Here is a 27231-nt window from a genome sequence, read left to right as displayed (position 1 = left end):
GTACTATTTGCACGTGTCGTACTCTTGCTTATCAGGACTAGCCATGTGACCTTTTCTGTTTATAAAGCCAGTAACACCGAGCAATAAACCGTCTTTCGTTCTGCCCCTTCTGCCGGCTACGTTCCGTTACTTCAGTGGCGACGAAGATGGGATAGTGGCACGATGACAGCCAGGCCACCCGAGTACGACGACACGACCAGTAGCTGGAGCACTTACCGTGTCCGTTTGGAGGCCTTTTTTGAGGGCCATGGCATCACTGATCCAGGAAAACGGCGTGCGCTTCTGGTATCGGCACTAAGTGACAGCGTTGTTCGCGTGCTTCAGGGGCAGTGCCAGCCAGAATCGGTGAACAGCCTTAGCTATGACGCCGTCGTACAGCTGCTGGACAACCACTTCGATCCACAAGCTAATGAGATTGCAGCGAGCTACGCCTTTTTCATGCGGAATCAAGCAGAAGGCGAAAAGGTACGGGACTATATCACTGACCTGAGACGTCTCGCAAAGGATTGCAATTTCGAGAAGTTTTTGGACCGCATGTTGCGGGATCGGATTCTCTGCGGAATCCGTGACGAACAAGCTCGACGACACATGTTGTCGCAAAGGAAGTTGAATTTGGCTGAGGCAGAGGCTTTTGCTCTAGCGGCCGAAACAGCGGAAACGAATGTGCGGGTTATGCAAGAGAGGAGCTTCAACGACAACGGTGTCGCCAATTTTGTACAGAGGCACAGGATGAATCCGCAGAAATCCGGACAAGGGTACGCATCCATGACCGAGTCTACTCAATGCTGGAGATGTGGCTCGAACCATGCTTCGGAAATGTGCAGGCACAAGAAAGCGACGTGCCACAAGTGCGGCAGGAAGGGACACCTGGCGAGAAGGTGCTCCAGCGGTCACGGTAACCCCTCGGGAACTTACGCTGTGAAGGAGCTAGACGGCAGTGAAGAAGAAATGCTCTACGCTTTGGTGGCTCACAGCTACAGTAGCAACGAATTCGTTCGGCCATTCGAAAGGGATTTCATCTGGGAGGGCCGGAAACTGCGCATGCTGGTGGATACGGGGTCTACTATCAGCGTAATTCCAAAGAGGGTATTCGAGAAACACCGTGAACTGTGGCCGACACTGGAGAAGACTTCACTACGCCTGACGTGCTTCCTGGGGCCGCTGCCGGTCCTTGGCCGAGTGGCCATGAAAGTCAAATGCGGTAACACGGAAGTGGAGAGCTCGCTAGTTGTAGTGGATTGCGATGGGCCTCTGCTGTGCGGCCGGAACACCATCCAAGCCTTCCGGAATGCTGGCATGGCGCTACTGGAAGAATGTGCGCCGGACAACGTAAATGTGCTTCGATGTGACGCAGCCACGGCGCGACTGGTGGCGGAATTTCCGGAAATTTTCGAAGAGAGGTTGGGTTGTTGCGAGGGGCCGCCTGTGAAGCTACACAAAAAAGACGCTGCTGTACCACGCTTTTGCAAGGCTCGACCAGTGCCATTTGCGCTTCGGGATAAGGTGTCGGCAGAAATCGACCGCCAAGTACGGGAAGGAGTGCTTTCACCAGTGCGAGTTTCAGAGTGGGCTACGCCCGTCGTGCCCGTAGTGAAACGTAACGGGGATATCAGGCTGTGCGGGGACTTCAAATTGACCGTGAATCCGGCAACACATTTGGAACAATACCCGTTGCCGAAAATTGAGGACATATTCGCATCTCTGTATGGGGGAGAGGTGTTCACCACTTTGGATTTGCGGCACGCATATAATCAACTTCCACTGGACGACGAGGCACGAAAAATGGCTGTGTTGAACACACACAAGGGGTTGTTTGCATACAACCGCCTCGCTTTCGGCATCGCATCTGCTCCGGCTTTGTTCCAGCGCCGCCTCGAGTCCATTCTGCAAGGCCTGCCTCGCGTCAAGGTATACTTGGATGACATCATCATAGCCGAAAAGCAGAACGACGACTCCACTCTGCGGCGAGTCTTTGAGCGGCTACGGGACAATGGACTCAAGTTGAACCTTGACAAATGCAGGTTCCGCGGGAAGCAAGTATCGTTCTTGGGCCACAAGATCGACGCAACGGGTCTCCACCCCCCCCCCCCCCCGACAATATGGAAGCCATCACCGCTGCACCAAGACCAGAGACGGTGAGCCAGCTGAAATCATTTTTGGGACTGATCACTTATTACGTCAAGTTTTTGCCTAACCTTGCCACCACGCTGGATCCACTCTATCGGCTGCTGGCTAAAGCAGCGCGATGGCAATGGAGAGCCGAACACGAGGAAGCCTTCAAGGCAGCCAAGCGCGCTATGGTGGAAGCGGAACTTCTCGTACACTACGACCCCGGAAAGCCATTGCGGCTTGAATGCGATGCGTCACCGGTTGGGGTCGGCGCGGTGCTGTCACACCGAATTGGGAACCGAGATTACCCCATATCTTTCCGCTCGAGAACCCTGACAGCTGCTGAGCGAAATTATTCTCAATTGGAGAAGGAAGCGTTGGCCTTGGTGTTCGGCGTTATCAAGTTCCGAGATTACCTGTTGGCGAAGCATTTTACTCTGGTGACAGATCACAAGCCATTGACGGGACTGTTTCATCCGGAGAGGCCGATTCCGCATATGGCAGCAGCAAGAATTCAACGGTGGGCATTGCTACTCTCGGCTTACCAATATGACCTCGAGTACCGCCAAGGACAGCTAAATGCTAACGCAGACGCTCTCAGTCGTCTACCATTGCCGTGCTTGGAGGATCGAGGAGGGCAAGAACCCATGGAATACGTGCTCTACACACGGGGCCTAAATTCCATGGCCCTTTCCGCTCAGCAATTAGCAGACCTGAGCCGCACGGACAATACGCTTCATCAGATCAGGGTATGGATGACGCGCGGCTGGCCACGGCGCTTATCTGCGGAACAGCAACACTTTATGCCGTACTTTTCGCGCCGTGACGAGCTCGCGGCCAGTCATGATCTGATTTATTGGGGCCATCGAGTAGTGTTGCCTGATGGGGCGCGACGATGCATGTTAAGCGAACTGCACGACAGTCACCCCGGTATCAGCGCGATGAAGCGCACAGCGCGTGCATATTTTTGGTGTCCCGGATTAGACAGGGACATCGAACGGTTGGTTCAAAGTTGCCCTCAGTGGCCCATGCCTGCCGCAGAAGTTCCGTCTCCTTGGCCGACGAGCAACAAACCATGGTACAGGTTGCACATGGATTTTGCGGGCCCCATCAATGGCTACCAAGTTTTTGTGTTGGTGGACGCCGAGACTAAATGGATTGAGGCCATACCTTTGAAGACCGCCACGGCGGAGACCACCATTCACGTACTTCAAGGTATTTTCGCACGTTTTGGCCTCCCGTACTGCTTAGTATCGGATAACGGACCACAGTTTTCAAGTGCCACCATGTCGAGTTTCTTGCAGGAAAGCCACGTGAAACACGTGAGAACAGCCCCATACTATCCGCAGTCAAATGGGTTGGCGGAACGGGCCGTGCGGACCATAAAGGAAGGGCTTCGAAAGAATCCGACAGGTACGTTGCAAGAACGACTGATGAAGTTCTTATTACGTTACAGAACGACCCCTTTGGAAGGAGGAAAATCGCCAGCAGAACTGCTGTTGGGCTTTCGTCCCCGAACCAGGCTGACGGCTTCGCTCACAGACAAAAAGGTGGCCGAAAATGATGGTTCTGGCGAACCTGTGCAAGCACAAGCAAAAGCCCAAACGCGGTTCCCACCAGGAAGGCGTGTATGGTCGCGCCAGTACCAGTCTGGTCAGAGATGGATGCCGGCGACAGTAGTGTCCACGACCGGAGCACGCATGGTTACACTAGAAACACCGGAGGGACCGCAGCGGCGCCACGTAGATCAACTCCGGCCACGGCTCGACTCAGGGTCATCACCTAGCAAGCCCATTCAAGTCAACGACGAAGCTCAGTGTACTTCCAAGGAGGCAGACGCTCGTAAAGATACGGGCGTACGAGAAGTCAACTCTCAAGCCGAAGACCAACAACCACTACGGCGTTCGACTCGCCAGCGGAAACGACCGGATCGTCTCGCTTACTCTAGCTTAGGGGGAAGGGATGCAGTGTCATCAAGCACGCGTACTGATGTATAACAAGAGCAGTACTATTTGCACGTGTCGTACTCTTGCTTATCAGGACTACCCATGTGACCTTTTCTGTTTATAAAGCCAGTAACACCGAGCAATAAACCGTCTTTCGTTCTGCCCCTTCTGCCGGCTACGTTCCGTTACTTCACAGAGGATAACATGTGGGTGGCTCTTTTCACACAGCTGCATCACTGAAGTGATGGTACTCTGCTGTGAACACAGTGGCTTCCAACTAAACACAGTGTGACGATACAGCATCAGATACGAAATTATGTCGAACATAAAGTGAGAGCTCACTGATGGACCATGATGAAAATCAGTCTTGTTCGTGATGCTAAAGCTTTATATACTGAGGCAAGAGCAGAGATTATCAGCCACCAACCTAGCGGCTGACAATGTTAACAAAAGTTTCTGTTGCACCACGGTAGACAAAAAAAAAACAATCTGTCAGTTTGTTTGCAGGCACTGTAGCACCAAATACCGAAGAGAGAACACTAGATACTAACATTATATATATATATATATATGGCCACACACAGGCTGGGTTGTTGTGATAAAGACTATGACTCCCTTGCAAATACAGTAACCTTAGTTTTGGCACACTTGTGAGGTGACAAGAATGATCAATAAAATAAAAATTATATCACAAGCAGATGGTACAAAAAAAGAAGACTAAATGCTTAACAGTGTTAAGGGTGACTTTAGTCACAGTAAATATGTGCAAGAGTATATTTATGCCAAATGTTTTTTTCGTATTACCTCCACGGCTCGAGGGCATCGCAGAAGGGGGTAGAAAATTCAATGCACACAAATAAGGTAAGCATTAGTAATTTCTAATTATACAGCGTTATGTATATTATTACATGTTTCTGAGAGGTTCAGGTGTTTAGAATAAGTAAGCAAGTACTAAAACACAAAGACTACCAATCATGGGAACAACACCGTTGCCTTCCTCCTGTCTCAGAACTTTTTTTGTTTTCTATTGTGATCAACACGCTTTAATATTTCTACTCTCCCACACGAAGCCCTCCTCGTGATTCACTCTTGATGCCTTCGTGTGAAGGGCTTCAGACAGGCAACATGCATCACCTCAGTCTTTGATGGGCACTGGCCACTTGAAGTAAGGAGTGCAAATTTGTAGTTAGCTTAGACGATCAGGGATGAACAGCAGTCAGGCATCGTCCGCAAGTAGCTTTTGACACAAGCCACATTTACATATTGGTGTTCACAGCCACACGAGGTCACCAAAAACGTAGGTAATGTATTTGAGCTAATTATCATGGCATGTTTTGGAGCTTTCTCATGAAGCCTACATACATAAGCATGAGCAACTCTGAAGGCATCCTCTACATGACGTGAAGTCTCCGCTATAGACGAATTGTCATGGAAGGTAAAAGATAGTATCCACTGAGGTGGGTGAACTAAAAGGAGAAAGAAAAAGCTATAGCCAGTTTTGTGATTTGCAGTGTTGAAAGTGTACATCACACTAAATGATGCTTTATCCCAGCTCTTGCTATATGAAGTGCCGTTTGATAACATGTTGATCAATGTTAGGTTTATGCGGTCGATCAGGCCACTGCCTTGTGGATGATGAGGCACTGAGTACTGGAAGTTGAACCACAGAAACAAGGCAATGCTTCCACAACATCAGCTGGAAATTGGTGGCCACAGTCACTTATCATGAGAGGCAGCCCATGTCGAAGTTTTACTGAACGCAGCATAAACTTGTGCTGAGGTGTCAGAGGTTAGTGCTGCTGTCTTGTGGTAGTGAGTCAGGTAGTTGCATACGCAATTATCCACCAGTTGTCTATTGAAGAACACAATGTCCAATATTACATCTCGCCTAACACTCTGCAAGTACAGTACACAAAATAACATGTTCATAATTCCTGTTATTACAGAGACATTGTTAAATGACATAAAATTAAATAAAAAAGAACATGAGATGCAACCATCATCTCTGGCTCATGCCAGCTGGAGAGGTTGGGCCCTCAGTCCTGGTCATCCTGGGCCCCTATGGCTAAGCCTCTTTTCAGAGTCTGTGTATGCTGAGCTAGCTGTTGCTGTTCACAATTTATTTATTTACCAAAGTGCACACAGAACCTTTACAGGCATTACAGTGGGTCATAGGCATTACACTGGGCTTGTAAGGGTTGATCCCACAGCAACAAGCAAACTTGAAGGGTATCCCTAGGCTGTAGGCTGTAAAACCTCTAGGTTGAAACTATCATTGATCTTTTGTGTGCATGGTTAGGTTGAAGTTGACTTGAGGCATAAGGAAGCGATCCCCTGTCTCACTAGTTCTCAAGAAGTTCCATTGTGAATGATAATGAAAGTGAGTGCAAAACGGCATCAGCTATTTTGGCACTGCTTGCAATGTTGGGAACTTTAAGGTGTGTCGACGACAACGGACAAACGGGAGAGTACACACACACACGGAGCGCCTCTTCCAGCAATGTTTATTACGAAATGAGCACAGGGTATATATACAGCATTTGCTGTCACAAATCATCAATGTGCAGTTGCATTCAAGTAAAACCACTCTTTTTGTGATAGTGAAATTGAAGCCCCGCTAAACACTTATTGCCTTCTTCGATGGTTGTCTTGGCCTCAATCATTATTGTTACCCATTTATCATGGCGTCACGCGCCAACAGAGCATGCACAGTGCTTTGTTTGCAGCTGACCATGTATGTTGGCAGTACGAGCCTCGTGCAAACAAAGCACTGCTACCTTTTAGCTCGTCCCACTCTAAGCTCGTCAAACGTAGCATCGCCAATATGTGCTTGCTGAATGCTTTAAAGAAGTCCTGCCGACATAGAGCAACGGTTAGTTTCCTCAAGTAGTTTGACAGTCTAGAGGAGGCAGGCTACCCACAAGCCATTCTGGTGTCTGTAGCAGAAAAGACCCTGAAGAAGCCGCAAAACTGCCATCTGAACAAAGAACCTTCTGAGGACAATGTAAAGCTGGCCATGATTCCCTATGTGCTTCGCGTGTCCCATAATTTTAAAAAGATCGCTAAACATGCTGATGTAAAGGTGGTCTTCTCTGCCCAGTTAAAGCTTTCCAGGCTCTGCAGGATGACCAACCCTTGTCTCTGAAGAGCTCCGGCCTGCATTGTGAATCACAAAAACAAGTACTTCAGCTGTCAGATGGGTGTGGTCTATGAGATTCCATTGTGTGGTAGAAAGTACGTAGGCCAAACCAAGCAATGCTCGAATGACAGATTGAGACAGCACAACAACAATGTTAGAAATGGCAGAGAAGGCCACCTCACTATTCGTTACCGTGATTGTCAATGTAGTCATGATTTTTACGCCTGTTCTGTTGTCGCCAGAAGCCGCAATAAATGGGTAAGATTAATAATTTAGGCCAAGAGAATCATCAAAGCTGATACAAAGTGTGTTCACGTAGCTTCAATCTCACTATCATCAAATGAGTTTTTTATTTGAATGCGACTATGCATTGATGATTTGTGACAGCACACGGTGTATATATACACAGCGCTCACTTCATAATAAACATTATTGGAAGTGGTGCTCCGTGTGCGTGTACTCTCCCTTTTGGCCATTGTCGTGCCTTACACTTCAATTATGCCGAACCAACATGCCCAGTCTGTCATGCTTGCAAAGGGAAGGATAGAAAAAATAACAATAATGCCACCCACATATATATGCTCCTTTATAACATATGAGTGGCTCAACTGTTGCTCAAGCAAGTAATGAAAACTTGCAAGGTAAATATCACAAAGAATGGGCACATGTGACGCCCCGGGGGCGCAGAAAAAGCGCAGGGCTTCGTGTACAAGATCGTGTGCTCCGACTGCCCTGCCTCTTACATTGGGGAAACAAAGAACTTTTGAGAAAGAATGTGGCAGCACAAGAACGATCTCCGTCAATTGAACAGCGAACGGAGTGCAGTGGCGGAGCACTGCGAGAAGTTTGACCACCGCATTAGTCTCGACGATGCGGTGATCCTGGAACAAGAAAGCAGCTAGCGCTGGCAGCTCCTCCTCGAGTCGTGGCATATACAACAGAGAGCGGGAAACATCAACCGCACCACGGGGACATTGCCCTCCCTCTACTGCCAAGCCTTGCGACAAGTTTCCGCAAGAAGGCGTATATAAGCGCCGTGCGTCTCGGGCCGTCTCACCCCTGAAGAAGAAGCTGGTCAGGCTTCGAAACGTCGGGTATCCTAAAATAAATTTCTGGTTCGAGTTTTCTCTTTTCTCTGGTTTCCTATTACCCAACCAGGCAGACTTCTGCCAAATGTTTACCTTTAATGCCACTTTTAAATGTGAAGCATTTTTTCGCGAACCAATGGCACTTTGGGCGTTTCTTTCTTTCTTTCCGTCCGTCTGTCTGTCTGTCTAGCCGCCTACGCCTGGGTGCTCTCGTCACCTCCTTAATTTGGTAATGACCAAAATTGGCATAGGAGGGTATGAGTGTATGACGAACATGACTCTCTGGTCATGACATGAATAGCGCGAAAATCCTGGTGTATATGTCGCGAAACCCTTTCCTCCAGTCATGTGTGACACATGCCCGTATATCACGGGCCGCACTATGCGGGTGTGCGCCACAGGTGATTGACAGTTTATATTTGCCTAGGCACAGTCAGAACAGACATTGGTAATTTAAACGGTAGCACGTAAAGAAAATGCGGCATCAGGCGTGTTGACCCAACAAATGCAAAGAATAAAAATCAGGATCCCAGCAGGAATCGAACCCAGGCATTCTGCATTAGAGCACTGCACGGGCCGGATTTTACGGCCCGGGCCCGGCCCGGGCCCGCTTTATGAAGCCCGAGCCCAGCCCGGGCCCGTGGTTTCAAGCGCGGGCCCGGCCCGGGCCCGGGCGTACATGACCGAACCCAGCCCGAGCCCGGCCCGGGCCCGTGGTTTCAAACCCGGGCCCGGCCCGGGCCCGGGCGTACTTGACCGTACCCAGCCCGGGCCCGTCGTTCCACGCCCGGGCCCGGCCTGGGCCCGGCGTTCATTACTAAACTAATCCAGGGCGCGCTTGTTCATGACCAGGTGCGACCCGGGCCCGCTAGGGGATATTAGTTGATGATGATTATTAATGATGCCGTGCACATTGTAGCGGGCGATCGGACGGGAAATTCGGTGTGTACATGCATCGAAATGTTGCTTTCCCCGCGGTGGTAGCTCAGCGGTTAAGCTGTTTCGCTGTTAAGTCCTAGGACGCGGGTGCGGTTCCCGCGGCCGCGGCGGCCGCAATTTGGTGGGGGCGAAATGCAAGAACACCCGTGTAGGTATATACTTATCTTTAGGTGCACGTTAGAGAACTCGAGGTGGTCGAAATTGATCCGGTGCCACTACGGCGTGCCTCGTAATCATATCATGGTTTTGGCACGTAATACCAAGGAATATAAATGAAATGTATCTTATGTGTCAACCTCGAATAAAAGACCGAAATCTTTATTCCTCTCATGGGAACAACCGTGATCTGGCCCATTGTTATGCTGTTAATATATATATATATATATATATATATATATGTATATATATATACATATACATATATATATATATATATATATATATATATATATATATATATATATATATATATATATATATATATATATATACGTGATCTGGCGTGTTTATAAGGAAACCCACCACGATGTACTTGTTACTTTGACAAAGCCTGGTCCCGCAGACGAAACGTTAGTGAAGATATGCAGTGCCAATCTATATCTATATTGGTGGAAAAAATAGCACTTTTTTTTAACTGTTTTTCTATTTTTATTGCTAAGCTTTACTAAGCGCCAGCTCTTTGCACGTGTCACTTCAGCTTGGCGCAGTATACCTTACACCATGTAATGCATAACAACATTCGCGTGTGCTCGAAGGCCCGACTTACGCCTTTTAATGAGCGGGTCCGAGTCCGGCCCGGCCCGCAGCCTCAAGCCCGGGCCCGGCCCAGGCCCGCGGCTTCAAGCCCGGGGCCGGCCCGGGCCTGCACTTTCAAGCCCGAGCCCAGCCCGGGCCCGCCGAAAAACGCTTCGGACGGCCCGGCCCGGCCCGCGGGCCGGGCCCGGGCTTTCGGGCCGGCCCGGGCCCGTGCAGTGCTCTATTCTGCATGGCAATCAAGTTCTCCACAGAGCTACAGCAGGTCTTGAAACTGCTTTGGAAAAAGACCCTATGCAAGAGTCAAGTCGGTGGAATGTCAATTGTGGTTGCAGTGGTGGCTATCTAATTTTATAACAAGGTAATAAACATTACTTATGTACTCCTATGATACAGACGTCATGACGGCTGGGTGTCAATTTTGGTTCCAGTGTTGGCTCCACTTTTATAACAGTCAATAAACATTACACATGTACTTCTATGACTCAGCAAGCTATATTCAAGCGTTGCTCGGCCCTGGAGCAACGCTTGAATCGCGCCGTACCGTGCGCTTCATTTCAATAAAACTGACGTCTGTGTTCCAAGATGAGTGCTGACGTTGCGTCAGACCATAAGTTGCCCTTTAAATGCCAGTGTAGTCGACCTGCCTGGTAATCCCACGACGTCCACAAAACTACCCCATTCACAAGAAGACGTCTATCAACCTCGTGACGCTTTACTCAAAGCCAAAAAAATAATGCAGCATAGAAACCTACTTGCTGATTGCTTCGCATGAAACTGGTTCCCCTCTTCTCCCCGAGTGCAAAAGTGATGTGGTGTTCTGATGGTATTATCATTGCACTTTGGTTGCACAATTACACGGCAAGCATTATGCACACTACAGCCAGTGCCTTCTGCAAACAGGTTCTTTCATGGTAACAAGAACAGGGCCAAGGCAGTGTAACAATGCCGCGGCTCAATACAACAGTTCACGAGACAAAGATTCCATAGAAGTGAATGTCCGCAAGATCACAATTTGTTCCAAGAAGCGGTGGTGCCCCCTTTCTACATGGCTTTGCAGTTGGTTCGACACCATACCTTCATCTTTATTCACAGCAAATGCTGTGACATTAGCCATGCCTAATGCAGAAGGGAAATAGGTAGAGCTCTATCTAGCACAATGGTGCAAGTCAAAGGACCTAGTAAATGATGGAACCCACAGAATACTATATTACCTTGCGGGCTGAAGATGCAAACAAATGGGCCATTTTGTTTGGTAGTAGCAGGAAATATGTAAAAGGAAAAAAATGTAGCAACAATGGAAAATGGTGCACATGTGCCTATTAGATCTGCAACAGCACAATACAATATAAGAATGTACGTGTCACCTTCGTGTAATGGCGCATAAAAGAGTACCGAAGATTTTTTTTTTACTGTCACTTACTACAACCTGACCAGAGGCCTAATTATTCGGTAAATACGCTTCCTTCAACTTACAGTCACGAAATAATTTTCTTTGTGATTTTGTGCCTTTCGCTGCACTCCAGGGGCCTAGCGGTACCGCATGGTCATGGGCTGTTTTTCATTAATCTAAAAGCACAGATGCAGTACTTTACATATTGATAGCACAAACCAAAACAACGTCGAATGTTGCGGGAAGAAAGCAAAAAAAAATGATACCAATTCTTTACCTTCGAGAGTTCGATGTTGTATTCAGGGCACATCCAAATTATTTTACTTTCAAGCTCTACTGCGGTGCGGTTTAAATTCACTTGATTCGTTCGGAAGACCACGCTCTAGCTCGTAACGCTTGAAAGAACACTTGCCTTCCGATAGGAACAAAGAACCTGCAACTTTCATAAGAAAAAGCCCTCCGTGCTAGAAAGCAACAGTCGTCTGCTGCTGCTGCTGCTGCTGCTGCTGAGCAGCAGAAAAACAAAAGGAGGCAGCTCACCTGCAGCATACTTGGCATGAAAGGTAACCATCCTCACTTGTGGTAAGTTAGATGTACACACTTTTGCCCTGTCAACTGTAATAGTGGTGATAACGCACAATTTACTATAGGATCAAGATTTTCCTACTTGTTTAAACAGCCCATGACAATGGTGGTGGCGATGGTGATGCGGCCAACAATGTGTTGCACTTTATCTTTTGCGCTGTGCTGGACTGACCTGCAAAGTGAATATCTCAAATGGTCATAACACCTTCGAAAGAAAAAAGGAAATAAAACTGCCTACTTCGCAAGTAAAGAATAATTCAACGAGAATTCCTTGATGGCGTACTGTTGTGAGAAACTCACACACTTAACGAGCAGCTGTTTTTCTCTGCAGCACTTCGCAATAACTAAAGTAAAATGTAAGTTGTTAAAGTATATGTATATTACATCACTTCAGGTGTACTACAACGGTATGTGTGCGCGCTGCCACTTTATCAGCGACTACACATGTGACGTCACAAAATGCATCACCGAAACCGAAACTGCACCGGCGCACCAGCATGTGCGCGCCAGATGTGAACGCACATTTGTGCACCACATGTTAACGTACATAGCTCCGCTTGCTTTGTGCTCAGTAAAAAAACACCGATAACAGAGTTGTCAAACGGGCTTTGGGCAGCATCGATCGGCACTCGCTGACATTTTCCGACAGAGCAGAAATACCGGAGCAAAGTCCACACTTCCCAGCATTTGCTGTCATTGGCCGTGCGCTGCATTGGACTGATTTTAATCCAGTGCGCAATACTCGATAGCTTTCATTAGCAAAGACATGGACAGTTCTGGCGTTTTCGAAGATCAGCCCGGAGGATGTTGCTCCGCTTCTGAACGTGAGGCAGCGGCGGACTCTCTATTGTGCGTAGAAGACAGCGAGTCTTCTACGCACAATAGAGTCCGCCGCACAATGTAGTTCTACGCACAATGTAGAGAGGTCTACAACCGATATGAAGGTGCTTCGCTGCAACTTGGCAGACGTTGCAGCTGCGGAACACTGGATTCAGCGTCATAGTGTCCAAACCAACACATGCTGGATTGTAAAAGACACAAAGATGAAATGCACAAGGTAAGCAGAATTATTCTTGATCTAGGCTACCTCATGCACTTGTAACACAGAAAAAAAAATTTACAATTTCGATTGTTTTTTTTTTCATATACGACACAGTTCTGTGCAATGGGAGACCACTGCAGTCAATTTAGTTCAAAAATTGTAACTTCAGGAGCAATTGTAGGCCCTTGGATGAGTAAGCCTGTGAAGCAACAAAGTAGTTTATCACAGATGAATAGGAGAATTATAATGAAATAATTTGTATACCTTGGTTTGATCATTAAAGAAAAGCATTTAACCTTTTGTGAACCTAGAAATGTCTTGAAGCATTGCCTACTCCTCTTGAGCCAGTGGAACGACTTAGTCAATATATTGCGCATGCATGTGGCACCTGACAAACCGCTCTTATAGAAAGAGGTGAGTTCCCATAATATTGACGAAAAATAGTGCTGAATGAACAGGGACACGGACGCACAACACAGGTGCTAGTGTGCCCACTTCTCGTGTCCCTGTTCATTCAGTGCTCTTTTTAGTTGACAGCATGTACGAACGAGCCCACATTTCAACCATGCTGAACTTTATTTCCAATAATGTGTTCATGTATAGTTAAGGTTCTCATACAGACCTCTCAAGTATCCATGTCAAATCAATATTGAGACCCTTCTATTGTTTTTTTTCATTATTTTACTGGTTTTAATTAGCAATTCTAACTGAGAGACCAGCTGGGTCCCGTTGGATTCAGTTGGGCTAAATTGTCCTAGGAAACCTAAGCGGGCAAACTGAAGATCCCTTGGTATTATTTTTACTGGGAGATCCTACTGTGAGTCTGTTCTGGCAATTATCAATGTGTTGCATGAATTCTCTCTCTTGTTCTCGTTGTTGCAATGCATGCTTTTGTCTTTTCTTAAGCCACCCAGTGCATAATCGGTCGCAGGTGTAGTGTAATTGGGGCAGTGGAATCCCAACATGTGAAATGTGCATGCTACAATCAGCAAAGGTAAAAATATGTGCCATGTTCACATCGAGTACTGTCATTGTTCAATTGTGAAACAACTGTAAATAGCCTTTCTCTGAAATGTTATCTAATATGCTCTTACAGGATGGTATGTCACAAGGTGTGGGTCTGCTAGCACAATGACAGAAACAAGGTAGCACAAGACCGCAATATGCACTGCCCAGCTGCCATACATATTAAAATTAAAAAAGTAAACAGAAACACAAAAAGAAATGATCCATTCCTATGCAGAGAGCTCCCTCTTCAAGCCGTCATAAAGTTAGTGGCACAGCACAACCACAGCACCCAATCGGCCGATGCACTGCGACGGCTTAGATCAAGCAAAGAGACACATGCAGCCTTTCAAAAATATTTTGAGACTGGCATGACGCCATCAGAAGCAACCCGCCACCATCAGGAGCAGCTGTCTGCCAGGTCTGATGGCATTGCAGCCTTTGCAAATGGGATGCTTAACCCTAATGCAAGGAGCGTTTACCGATGGCACCATAGCTGGAGGGAAAATAAGTATGGACCACCGGGAACCCCTTAGCGAAGCTGCAGGCTAACAAGGACTACTATCAAGCACATGGTAAGCTGTCAGTCAGTCAAAGAACGGTCATACAATGTAAACGGTAGCACACAGCACAACGCACCCCTCCTATATTGCTGCTGCTACATTAAACTAAGACTGCACCTTTCGACCAGTTAACAGAGAGACGTTTTTATGGCAAAGCTAGAAATGCATACCATTTGGGAAACGACTTATTTACTCTTGTGGCAAACCCTCTTGCTGCTTTTGTGCTCTTGATGGGCATGCCAACACTATTATGTAGCCATGGTCTGATAACTGCACAGAAAAACATTATGACTAAATGCATTCCTCCCATTTCTTGAGCTTTTCCTGAAGAGCGTGAAATTTACCAAGGCTAGAAAAGAGCTAAACACATAAAGGGCCAACTATGATTTTGTAATCCTTTGGTCAGATAAAAGCTGGATTGTGTTAATCAGGGCCCTAACTAGGAGGGGGGCAAGGTCTGGGTACGGGCTAGTTGGTATTCCATTTTAAGTTGTGATCACAGCGCAAAGTAAGACACGAGACAGAGAGCAACGAAGACGAGCGCTGACTTCCAACTAACTAGGAGCCCTAACTAGGAGAGGGGGGGGGTTCTGACCTCCCCCCCCCCTCGAAATTTTTTCGTGCTTTAACTTTTCGGGTGATACTAAAATATTTACACGCCTTCACAGTGACCACCAATAGCCAAAGTTAGCAAATCTAAACACAAAGCACCCCCGAAAAAAATTCCTGGGTACGGCCCTGGTGTTAATGTAATAGGTCATTCAAAAGAATGAGCTTATATTCTAAATGAAAGCTGCAAGAGATTTTTAAATCTGTTTCATTCAGAAATTTCTGTAGTGGCTCGCTATCTTGTTGGTGGACACTATAGATAGGCCTCGCATCAATGTTCTCAACAGTTATATGAACACTGGAGTGAGGCAGTAGCAATGTATGGCTTGATTATTTTTAACCAGCAGAAAAGTGTATACTAAATTACTTGATTAGAAAATAATTTTATGCAGCAATCATCCTACACACTTCCATGGCATCCGTTTAGTAGTATTATTGCTGAGTTGTCAGAAAAAAGAATTCGTACATTTTCTTATCACCCAGCTAGATTACTACATACTACTAATTTCATCTGCCAGCCAGTTTTACATCCTGAATTGCAAGTAAAGACTCATAATGTTCTGCAATAACATGAGGTTCGGTCTTCCTTTATCCGCTGTTCATAACTAATGTCTGGGTCTGAGCTAGTTGGCAAAGTGACATATTGAAAACGGTAGGCGCACCAACAAAAAGACAATGAAAACGCTGCCTTTGTCTGTTCGTTTTCGTTGTTTGTGCATGTATCATTTTGAATATGCCACTTTTCCTCATTTCAAATAGCCGGCGACTTTGCCTTTGTGGTACGACTGTGTTATAATACAGAGTACTATACTCGCTTCCGCAGGTTACAAACTTCATCAGTAATTATTATGATAAAAGAAAAACAAACATGCTGGAATCTAATGCACATTTGCGTAAGCTACGACAGCTGATGGCAGCACACTTCAGAGCACAGTGACGATAATAAATTTTCTTGAGAAGGTGGGTACAATTTTTAAAATGCGATTTAAAGGTGCTAAAAAGAAACATACTCATTCAAAGAGTGCCAATGTGTATGTGCCAGTGTTCTGTGTTTAGAAAACCGTGCTTTCTACGAGGACAATAGCCTTTGCGTGTGCTGTCCTTGTGTTTTGAAGCGTGCTGCCATTACATAAATGTAGTTGCACTGCCAGCTCCAGGAAAATGTGCCCAGTGACCTTGCATTAACTACGCTGAATGATAAAATAGGCAATCAGCACATGTTTTTGCATCAAGTGCATATGTTAATGTTTACACTCAGCGGAAACACTATAGCCTTTTTCAAAGTGATTATAGTTGGGAAATTAACAGCCTGCTAATAGATATAGGAGGGTGGCATATTATGGACATTCAAATTACAGAAAACAAGTCTGGACTGAATCTGCGGCAAACAGCCATTTAAGCAACATTAAACTTGAGACGGATGGAAATTTAACTTTTTTGATGTCATATCTTTATTATTTATTTTTTTTTATTCAATGATTAGCCCGCTTAGCCCGAAGGCACTGCAGCAGGGGGTTTACAATGACAAGAAAAACACATCTTCATTGATACAGCACACATGTTCACTGAATAAGTGGTTTCATACGCTGATGGAATGAACAAAAAACGAATTAGCAAACAAATTAGATCTGGTACGATATTCTAAAGCATGCGATATATCGCATGTAAGGCAAAGAGTAAACACACAGACAGTGAGTGAAGCATGTGGTATGGTCCCACTCTGTCCATGTGTTGTTCGCACTTTACTTGCAGGAAGCACCAAATACATAAATGGCACTTTTGCAGCGTAATGACTGTCTAATTTTATAGCGGCTAACTGTCCAGGTTATTACTCTCCTATGTCCAATGGCCGGCTGTTGTTTGCCAAGAATAATCACACAGAAGTAACGCGCCCACATTGTGCTAGGTTACGATACAACTCAATGTAAACCAAAGGTATGGTTCATAATTGTTGCGACAATTTCCCATTACAGCTTTAAAAGATTGATTTTTATTGATGCAGGAATTGCTGTCCATACAAGTGTGGAGGACGACTTCTGGGCAGTGCTTGTTGTCACTCCCATCATGCGTCGTGCTCAGCAGCTTGAATCAGCCCGTGGCATTATATTCGTCGACTCGACAGCATCATGCGACGAGACAAAAAGCAATGTCACGGTGCTGCTTACAGCCACGAAAGCAGGAGCAGTGCCCATCGGCGTCCTGATACACAGTTCACAGAACACATGTGGATACGAAGTGGCGTTCCGATTGCTGAAACATCACATCCCCTTATGCTTCGGAAATGCACAGGTACTTGCGTCTATCTCAGTGCTCAAGAAAGTACGTTGTGAAAGAAAATTTTTGAAATATTTATAATGCAAGCAAACCATGCCATTATGACAGCTTTTAGAAAAAGGTGACCGATATGGCAGACTGCTTGGCTCTATACACTTTTACTATGATAGCACTCTTGTGCTCTTTCACCAAGTTTTTGCTTGCTACCTGTCTGCTAAGCTCAATCTCAACAGTGTGAAAAAATCTATGTTCATTGAGCTCTGTAAACCCATGTTTACATGTGTCTCCATCTGAAGTATTTCTACAAATGGTTGCTGCACCCACTGTGGTTTGTACACTGATCCTGCAGCCATTGTCATAACAAAGTAAGCTAATCCTGGACATATGGCATATTACTAATAATATCTGGGGTTTAATGTCCCAAAATCACGATATGATTATGAGGAATGCCATAGTGGAGGGCTCCAGAAATTTCGACCACCTGGGGTTCTTTAACGTGCACCTAAATCTAGGTACACAGGCCTCAAACATTTTCACCTCCATCGAAAATGCAGCAGCCGTGGCCAGGATTCGATCCCGCGACCTTTGGGTCAGCAGTTGAGCGTCATAACCACTAGACGACCGTGGCGGGGCGACATATGACATATTTAAGAAACAATTAAACTGCATGGCACTGACAGCTATTGAATATATGCTCTGCCCGGATTTTTTTATTATAATTGCACCGCTGGCATTTCAATACTTAAAAAATAAAAACTGCCTAGGTGTTCTTTCTGCTGAAAATGAATGTGCAACCAGCTTCTAATCGGGGAAGCTTTCTACAGTCATATTTATCGACTTGTTATTCTGGTGCCATTCCAGCACCATGCATATTAGTAAACCCAGCATAGAAGTGCTAGCACCTGACCATAAAGGACAGTTGTCAATGTAATTTGTATGGTGGTGTTGTTATGGTTGGGGACGCAGACAGTCCCACCAAAGTGACAAGGCTGTTTGCAGGTTCCGAACGCACTTTATACACATGGAAAACAACACACACTCAAAGAGCAAACAACACAATCACAAAGAAAGCAGGAACTGACTAATGAGCATCACTTTTTAAGAGAACATTCACACAGTCCGACACAGACTCACCCACTGGACAGTTGAGCTGCTTGAGCAAGGAGAAATGATGTACGCTTACAAGTGGAGAGACGGCTTCGAAGAGGTCGGTGCTGAGCCACGAAGGCGAAGAGACTGGGGCCTTGAGGCGATACGTTGGAGGCACAGAACACACATGGCCATGTGGAGCCCTTAGCTTCAACTCGTGGACACGTAGACAAGCTCGAACACTTGAGTTTTGACACCCGACTATGTTGAACCCTAAACACTGTCTGCAAACATTTTCCCCTTCCTTTTCTTCTCCTTCTGAAGCTGGCCACGTTGGCGCATTTTTGCACAGCATCCTTGTCTTCAACACCACGCACACAGGCCCTATCAATCTTTTACATGCGCATCACAGTCAGTAATACTGGCCTTTTTCACACAAAATAGTGGCACTGTGCATCAACTTAGTTATATTAAAAGTGGTATTTTCTGAGTTTCTGTGGCAGTAATGCTTGCAGAATTATTTCTGTAGATGTGAAACTGCCACACGACTATGCACGACAGTAGCACAGGTATCATATTACAACAAACAGCCTCACTACAATTACTTGAAAATAGCGTACTTTAGTTAGTGCACCAATTAGTCATGTGCACAAGCACAAGTAAAGAAACCGCAACTGAATTGTCACCTCTCACTTTCTGGTTATGCTGGGGGCTTAATTGAAGATGAATGGATTTAAAACACAAATGAAAAAGTGAGTTATGAACAGGTGCTTATGGTCAACTGTAGGCATTGCACTTTATTTCGGTCTTTATTCTTTATTCATCAATTACCCATACAGTGCCCAAAGGCGTTACAGCGAGGGGGAGGGGTTACAATATGGAATAAAATACAGCTTCGTTCACACAATCCACAAGCTTTTCAGTCAACCCATTTCACTGGTTAATTGTTTGGGCAAAAAATGAGTTAGCACACGTTTGTCTAGGAAGGGTGCTTCAGGATTTTGCAGTAATAATCAATACATTTTGAGATGCAATGAGGTTACTTAAGGTAAAAAAGCGTGGTAAGTTGGGCCAGTTGGTAATGGCTCATGGTGGAACAGTGTAAAAAAAAACGAATGGGAACACAAAAGAGCAGTATACACAAAGAGACACTGTTTGTGTACATACACAAAGATACATTCATAAGCAGATATACATAATACGCAAACAAACATATATAATACACAAATCAGTGCCTGTTTGTGTATTCTTCTCCTCTTTCGTGTTCTCAATCGTTTCTTTGTGCTGTTACACCATGTACTTAAGGTAAGTTGCCTTTTCAATTCCTGTTTTATTACAGTAAAATGAATTTTTAAAATTTCAATCTTAGGTTTTTATGACGGGTAGGTAGGGTTTCCAATACAAGTGCAGCCTTCATTGCAGTGCAGCTCTCCCTCCTTCCGCACCACCCCAAAAGGAATGTGGCAGCTTGGTTTTGTATTTGCACTAGAGCTTGTTCGAGAGCTTTCTGTAAAATAACGTATACTTAAACAATACCACCATTTTGTGGACCTAGATTCTGAAGAACAGCAGTGCTACATGTGCAGCCCTTGTAAAGGAACTGTGTAATGGTAAGCGCAACGAATGGCCCAGTGTACAGTACACATGAACACCAATTGACATGAGCACCGCCACTTGTGTCATTGCTTCTCCCTTTGTGTTCCCGATTTCTTGTGCACGCTTTTTCTCCAAATGATGTAGTAACTCACCCAACATTGCATTCTCTTAAGTTAAATTTATCTCCAACACAACACCACTGACACAAAACTTGACCTTGCCTTCCCCAGAAGAAAGCAGTGGATAGCCACCTCTAGTATTGGCACTACATTTTGCGGGGTCTTGTGATATAACCGCCGCCGCCCTCGGAACACACGGAGACAGTTCACGCGGTCGTGAACGTGTTACCGCGTTCACGCGGTAACACGTACACGCTAACAATGAATACTTGGAAACAATACGCACACTCGAGACAATGTAAGACCTACATTACAATATAACATAAGACATAAAATAAGACAACATAATACAATACAAATGCGAAGGCGACGCCGCAGATGCACGACTCACCACGAAGGCCCGAGGGAAGCGAGCCGCTAGCAATGAATACTTGGAAACAATACGCACACTCGAGACAATGTAAGACCTACATTACAATATAACATAAGACATAAAATAAGACAACATAATACAATACAAATGCGAAGGCGACGCCGTAGATGCACGACTCACCACGAAGGCCCGAGGGAAGCGAGCCGCTAACAATGAATACTTGGAAACAATACGCACACTCGAGACAATGTAAGACCTACATTACAATATAACATAAGACATAAAATAAGACAACATAATACAATACAAATGCGAAGGCGACGCCGCAGATGCACGACTCACCACGAAGGCCCGAGGGAAGCGAGCCGCGGTACCGTCCCCCACGGACCCCGCGGCCGTCGTCCATCCGCGCGCGCTGCCACACCCGAAAAGAGAGACTCACTCCTGTTTCTATGTGCCGGCCTAAATTCGCGGCGGCGATGCCGGCGCCACCGCGCTAAACTCGAGTTACAGCGCCAGCGCATCACTGACCTTGGACGAACGCCTCGGCTTACGCCAAGCACGTGCATTCCGAACACAGCGGCCGCGCCCAAGTTACGGCCGGCGCCAATACAGGGGTGATATAGCACCCCCACATCCCCCAACCTTAAATCAAACACATATCCCGGAAAACTTAAAACAAAACAGCTGCACAAGCTCTACGAAGAACATGTGGCGTAAATGTCCCTAAATAATGTCCGTGCACCGCGACACAGCCGCTGGTCGACACCGCTGCACTGACTTGACCTCAATCCCGAAACCGCAAAGGCAACGTTGGCGTCGGCGCGAGAGAGCGTCGCTCGCACCGACACGTCTTCTGGTTGCGGGCAGCACTCAACGAGGGCGCCGATTTGAAGGCAGCCACGCAGGTCACACGGCATGTCGGCCATCGGTGAAGACGATGTGCAGCAGACAGCCAGCCGCGGGTTACAACTCCCACTGCGTACACGCTCGAAGGAACGGTGCAGTCCGGCTGGCAATGACATCGGCGGTGACTGAGACGACAAATGCAAGTGAACCGTTGCTTTTCTTAGTTCAATCGTGCCACGCAAGCTAAAATAAGGGAAGCTCAGTGCAACAACTCGACGCCGCGATCCAACGGGTTGTGTCTCACGTGCAATAGGCAGCTAAGCAGAGCATTAGGCCTAACGACTCGCTCGACAACAACCGGCATCCAAAACAAGCACTCGCACAGGTGCAGAGGAGGCAGCCGCTAGGAGACATCAGCTCTGTGAGGTGGCCCTAAGCGCTCGCTGCACACAGCAGCTTACCGAGCGATCGGCGCCCACCGCCCCGGACGATGTCACGACGCCCCGGCGTCGAGCCGCAATGCCAGCAGCAACGACACCCGTGGCCCCTGGCCACCCGGCTACACAAGCCGCGACTCCCAGAGTCAAAGAGACAGAAGATAACTATTTACAGAAAAAAAAAAACTCGGACCACCTACGAGGCTTCTGTACTCACTCGCTTCGGGCTTGCCTACCATCCACGTTCTGTGTGCTTCGCTCTCCCAGGATGCGGACCATGTGACTCTCGTACCGACACTCAACGACCTTCTTAAAAATAAAAATGAACCGCCTGCGAACAGATAAAACTTAGCGTGCTGACAAGTTCGAACACGCCACAGCAACCAATCTCATCGCTCTCTCAAGAAAAGCACGCCGCCGACGCTGGCGATGAAAATCCCCCCCTTAGGCTTACTTTACCCGGCTCACACAAATGTTGCCCCGAACCGCGAAAACTGTCGTCCGATGCTCCAAGATCCCCACGTTGGGCGCCAGTGTGGGGTCTTAGCGATATAACCGCCGCCGCCCTCGGAACACACGGAGACAGTTCACGCGGTCGTGCAACAAAACACGGAGGTTTATTAAAACACTTCTTTACATATCTGGCGAGCTCGCCGGCCGAATTTGTAAACACGTAACACGTACACGCTAACAATGAATACTGGGAAACAATACGCACACTCGAGACAATGTAAGACCTAAGAAGTTGAAATACCTCCAGCCACAAATTCTTGGAGGAAACCCGACGTTTCGAGACCGGCTTGGTCTCTTCTTCAGGGGTGACTGTGCTGATCAGGGGGGCTTCGTCGCAGCTTGTTTTTGGCTCCGCCTTTCTTTTTCCCTCACATTCCGGAGGCCGTGCACGTAGATCGGAGGCATTGTTCCGAGGGACCGGTTCACATTCGCAGGTGTGTTCTGGATGTGCCACGACTCGAGTAAGAGCCTCCTTCCCAGATTCCTGTCCGTTTCTATGATGGCAGCGCCCTCGAAGTCAATTTTGTGGTCGTGCTTCTCGCAATGCTCTGCAAGGGCACTGCGTTGCATTTCCATCTTTCTGACGTCGTTTTTGTGTTGGCGCATTCTTTCCAGGAAGCACTTACTCTCGCCTATGTAGCTCGCTGGACAGTCAGCACATGACACTTTGTAGACCACGCCCTGGTGTTGCTCCCGGGATGGTCGATCTTTCGGCCGCGGTAGTAAGCGAGCGAGCGTTGAGGCCGGCTTGTGAACCACCGTGACCCCAGCTTTTCCGAGAACCCTGGCGAGCTGTTCGCTAGTTCCCGGAACATACGGGATGACGACTCGTTGGGCTGGTTTCTTCGATACCATTGTATCCGGTGGGGTGGCCAGCGTGGGAGGAGGGTCGCGTGTGTCGTTCGCAGGTGCGTCTCCGCGGTGGGGAAGCTGATCTCTCGGCATGCGGCGTGCCACACGGCGGATGAAAGCTGTCGTGTATCCGTTCTTTCTTAACTCGGCCACGATCCTCTCTTCTTCTCTCTTTCTCTCTCCTTCTGATGTGCAAATGGCTCTTGCTCGTGAAAAGAGTGCCGACACCACGGAAGCTTTGTGGGCAGTGGGGTGACTCGAGGTGAAATGCAAATACCTGCCGGTGTGCGTTGGTTTTCTGTACACCGAGAAGGTCATGCGTTCGCCTTGTCGTCGTACTAAAACATCGAGGAACGGTAGCGCTCCGTCTTGCTCTCTTTCCACCGTAAACTGGATTGCTTGGTCGACGGAGTTAAGATGTTCGAGGAAGCTGTCTACCGCTGATCTCTTTATGATGCAGAAGCAGTCGTCCACATACCTCACAAATACTTTTGGCCTTTCAATAAAGGAACGCAGTGCCGCCTCTTCTACGTGCTCCATTGCGAGGTTCGCAGCTGTAACGGAGACGGCTGCTCCCATCGCGGTCCCGTTGGCCTGTCTGTAGAAGTCCCCGTTGACACTAAAGTATGTTCCTTTGAGGCAGTACTCCAGTAGGCGGCACAGCTCATCGGTGCTCAGGCAGGTTCTTTCACTCAGGAGTTCGTCGTCATTCAAAGCTGCCCGTGCGCAAGATACCGCTAGTGTTATGGGCACGCTGGTGAACAGGGACACGACGTCGAACGAGACGAGGCACTCATCACTGCTCACGGTCACTTCCTTCATGCGCTCCACGAAGTGGCTGGCGTTGCGTATGTGGGTTGGTGTTTTTCCCACGAGCGGCGCCAGAGTCCGGTGGAGATATTGGGACAGCGCACGGAGTGGAGAAGATGTAAAATCCACGATCGGACGGAGCGGGATGGTGGGCTTATGGATCTTTGGAAGCCCGTAAAATCCTGGTGCAGAGCCGTTCCTGCAGATGAGCTGGAGATAGATGGCTCTTGCCTCTTGGTGTCCTTTGAACCACACCAAGAGTCCAAAGGGAACTAAACAAGCTTCTGGCGGATATCTTCAAAGGACACCAAGAGGCAAGAGCCATCTATCTCCAGCTCATCTGCAGGAACGGCTCTGCACCAGGATTTTACGGGCTTCCAAAGATCCATTAGCCCACCATCCCGCTCCGTCCGATCGTGGATTTTACATCTTCTCCACTCCGTGCGCTGTCCCAATATCTCCACCGGACTCTGGCGCCGCTCGTGGGAAAAACACCAACCCACATACGCAACGCCAGCCACTTCGTGGAGCGCATGAAGGAAGTGACCGTGAGCAGTGATGAGTGCCTCGTCTCGTTCGACGTCGTGTCCCTGTTCACCAGCGTGCCCATAACACTAGCTGTATCTTGCGCACGGGCAGCTTTGAATGACGACGAACTCCTGAGTGAAAGAACCTGCCTGAGCACCGATGAGCTGTGCCGCCTACTGGAGTACTGCCTCAAAGGAACATACTTTAGTGTCAACGGGGACTTCTACAGACAGGCCAACGGGACCGCGATGGGAGCAGCCGTCTCCGTTACAGCTGCGAACCTCGCAATGGAGCACGTAGAAGAGGCGGCACTGCGTTCCTTTATTGAAAGGCCAAAAGTATTTGTGAGGTATGTGGACGACTGCTTCTGCATCATAAAGAGATCAGCGGTAGACAGCTTCCTCGAACATCTTAACTCCGTCGACCAAGCAATCCAGTTTACGGTGGAAAGAGAGCAAGACGGAGCGCTACCGTTCCTCGATGTTTTAGTACGACGACAAGGCGAACGCATGACCTTCTCGGTGTACAGAAAACCAACGCACACCGGCAGGTATTTGCATTTCACCTCGAGTCACCCCACTGCCCACAAAGCTTCCGTGGTGTCGGCACTCTTTTCACGAGCAAGAGCCATTTGCACATCAGAAGGAGAGAGAAAGAGAGAAGAAGAGAGGATCGTGGCCGAGTTAAGAAAGAACGGATACACGACAGCTTTCATCCGCCGTGTGGCACGCCGCATGCCGAGAGATCAGTTTCCCCACCGCGGAGACGCACCTGCGAACGACACACGCGACCCTCCTCCCACGCTGTCCACCCCACCGGATACAATGGTATCGAAGAAACCAGCCCAACGAGTCGTCATCCCGTATGTTCCGGGAACTAGCGAACAGCTCGCCAGGGTTCTCGGAAAAGCTGGGGTCACGGTGGTTCACAAGCCGGCCTCAACGCTCGCTCGCTTACTACCGCGGCCGAAAGATCGACCATCCCGGGAGCAACACCAGGGCGTGGTCTACAAAGTGTCATGGGCTGACTGTCCAGCGAGCTACATAGGCGAGAGTAAGTGCTTCCTGAAAAGAATGCGCCAACACAAAAACGACGTCAGAAAGATGGAAATGCAACGCAGTGCCCTTGCAGAGCATTGCGAGAAGCACGACCACAAAATTGACTTCGAGGGCGCTGCCATCATAGAAACGGAAAGGAATCTGGGAAGGAGGCTCTTACTCGAGTCGTGGCACATCCAGAACACACCTGCGAATGTGAACCGGTCCCTCGGAACAATGCCTCCGATCTACGTGCACGGCCTCCGGAATGTGAGGGAAAAAGAAAGGCGGAGCCAAAAACAAGCTGCGACGAAGCCCCCCTGATCAGCACAGTCACCCCTGAAGAAGAGACCAAGCCGGTCTCGAAACGTCGAGTTTCCTCCAAGAATTTGTGGCTGGAGGTATTTCAACTTCTTAATTCTTCTACCCAGCCAGACAGACTTCTGTCAAAATGTTTACATTTAAATGTAAGACCTACATTACAATATAACATAAGACATAGATAAGTCATAAAATAAGACAACATAATACAATACAAATGCGAAGGCGACGCCGCAGATGCACGACTCACCACGAGGGCCCGAGGGAAGCGAGCCGCGGTACCGTCCCCCACGGACCCCGCGGCCGTCGTCCATCCGCGCGCGCTGCCACACCCGAAAAGAGAGACTCACTCCTGTTTCTATGTGCCGGTCTAAATTCGCGGCGGCGATGCCGGCGCCACCACGTTAAACTCGAGTTACAGCGCCAGCGCATCACTGACCTTAGACGAACGCCTCGGCTTACGCCAAGCACGTGCATTCCGAACACAGCGGCCGCGCCCAAGTTACGGCCGGCGCCAATACAGGGGTGATAAGCACCCCCACAATTTAAACAAAGCACTTCAAGGCTGTTTTAGCTGACACCTATTTATGATTAATGCTACTGGCGTGAACTCACACTCATTCAACTTTTACTGCAGGCCCCTCATGTGTTCATGACGGACAATTCACGGCCCGAGAAGGATGCGCTGCGCTCTGTCTGGCCCTCGGCACAGCAGCTGCTCTGCCATTTTCATGTGCTGCAGGCTGAGTGGAGGTAGTTGACATCAGCAAAGAGCAATGTTCTAAAAGATGACAGGCGCCGCTTCATGGCAGCTTTCCAAAAAGTAAAACAAGCAATGACTTGGGAGGGGGGCGGGTGGCAAAAAAAGAAAAAGAGTGTAGACAAAGTAACTTCTATGCACTCCCATAAGTCTTCAAAATATATTTACCATCAATTACTTTTTGTGCAAAATGAGTGACAAGTGCTTAGCAGTTCTTTTAGAAGAATGGTTTTGAGTAGCCAACCAAACAACTTTTCTAGCGGCACTTTCAGAGTATCTAAAAAGCGAGGTAGTCAGGAAAGTGAAAGAAAAAATTCGGCAGAACCCACGTACCGTGGGAGTCCGTGTTATGCGAAGCATGCGGAGGAAGGTGACTGTGGGGTAATTTTTTTACTGAGCGACAAGTTACAAAATGACGCTAAAATCTGTACAAATTTCATACGCAGATATGTATGTTTACGAGCCGCATATGTGTTATATAACCAGTTGTTTACGGTTGGGC

The 27231-nt window shown here is 47.7% G+C and overlaps 3 protein-coding genes and 1 long non-coding RNA gene across 4 annotated transcripts; 3 read left to right on the top strand and 1 right to left on the bottom strand.

Annotated features, from left to right (window-relative positions):
* The first annotated feature begins 816 nt into the window (after window positions 1-816).
* Window positions 817-2139, top strand: LOC119375460 (uncharacterized protein K02A2.6-like). The gene has a single exon (XM_037645636.1). It carries the CDS (start codon window positions 817-819, stop codon window positions 2137-2139), a length of 1323 nt encoding a protein of 440 aa, XP_037501564.1.
* A 998-nt stretch (window positions 2140-3137) lies between these two features.
* LOC119374808 (uncharacterized protein K02A2.6-like) lies at window positions 3138-4136 on the top strand. The gene has a single exon (XM_037644994.2). It carries the CDS (start codon window positions 3138-3140, stop codon window positions 4104-4106), a length of 969 nt encoding a protein of 322 aa, XP_037500922.1. The 3' UTR covers window positions 4107-4136.
* A 2406-nt stretch (window positions 4137-6542) lies between these two features.
* LOC119374807 (uncharacterized) lies at window positions 6543-12030 on the bottom strand. The gene is made up of 2 exons (XR_007414513.1): window positions 11908-12030; window positions 6543-7211 (listed from the first exon to the last, which is right to left on the bottom strand). It is a non-coding gene; the product is annotated as an uncharacterized LOC119374807 (long non-coding RNA).
* A 4900-nt stretch (window positions 12031-16930) lies between these two features.
* LOC119375459 (uncharacterized) lies at window positions 16931-26726 on the top strand. The gene is made up of 2 exons (XM_037645635.2): window positions 16931-17460; window positions 26607-26726. Exons 1-2 carry the CDS (start codon window positions 17236-17238, stop codon window positions 26724-26726), a joined length of 345 nt encoding a protein of 114 aa, XP_037501563.1. The 5' UTR covers window positions 16931-17235.
* The last annotated feature ends 505 nt before the right edge of the window (window positions 26727-27231 follow it).

Source organism: Rhipicephalus sanguineus, chromosome 11, assembly GCF_013339695.2.
Source record: "Rhipicephalus sanguineus isolate Rsan-2018 chromosome 11, BIME_Rsan_1.4, whole genome shotgun sequence".
Taxonomy (NCBI): Eukaryota; Metazoa; Arthropoda; class Arachnida; order Ixodida; family Ixodidae; genus Rhipicephalus; species Rhipicephalus sanguineus.
This window is presented reverse-complemented; position numbering and strand designations above follow the sequence as displayed.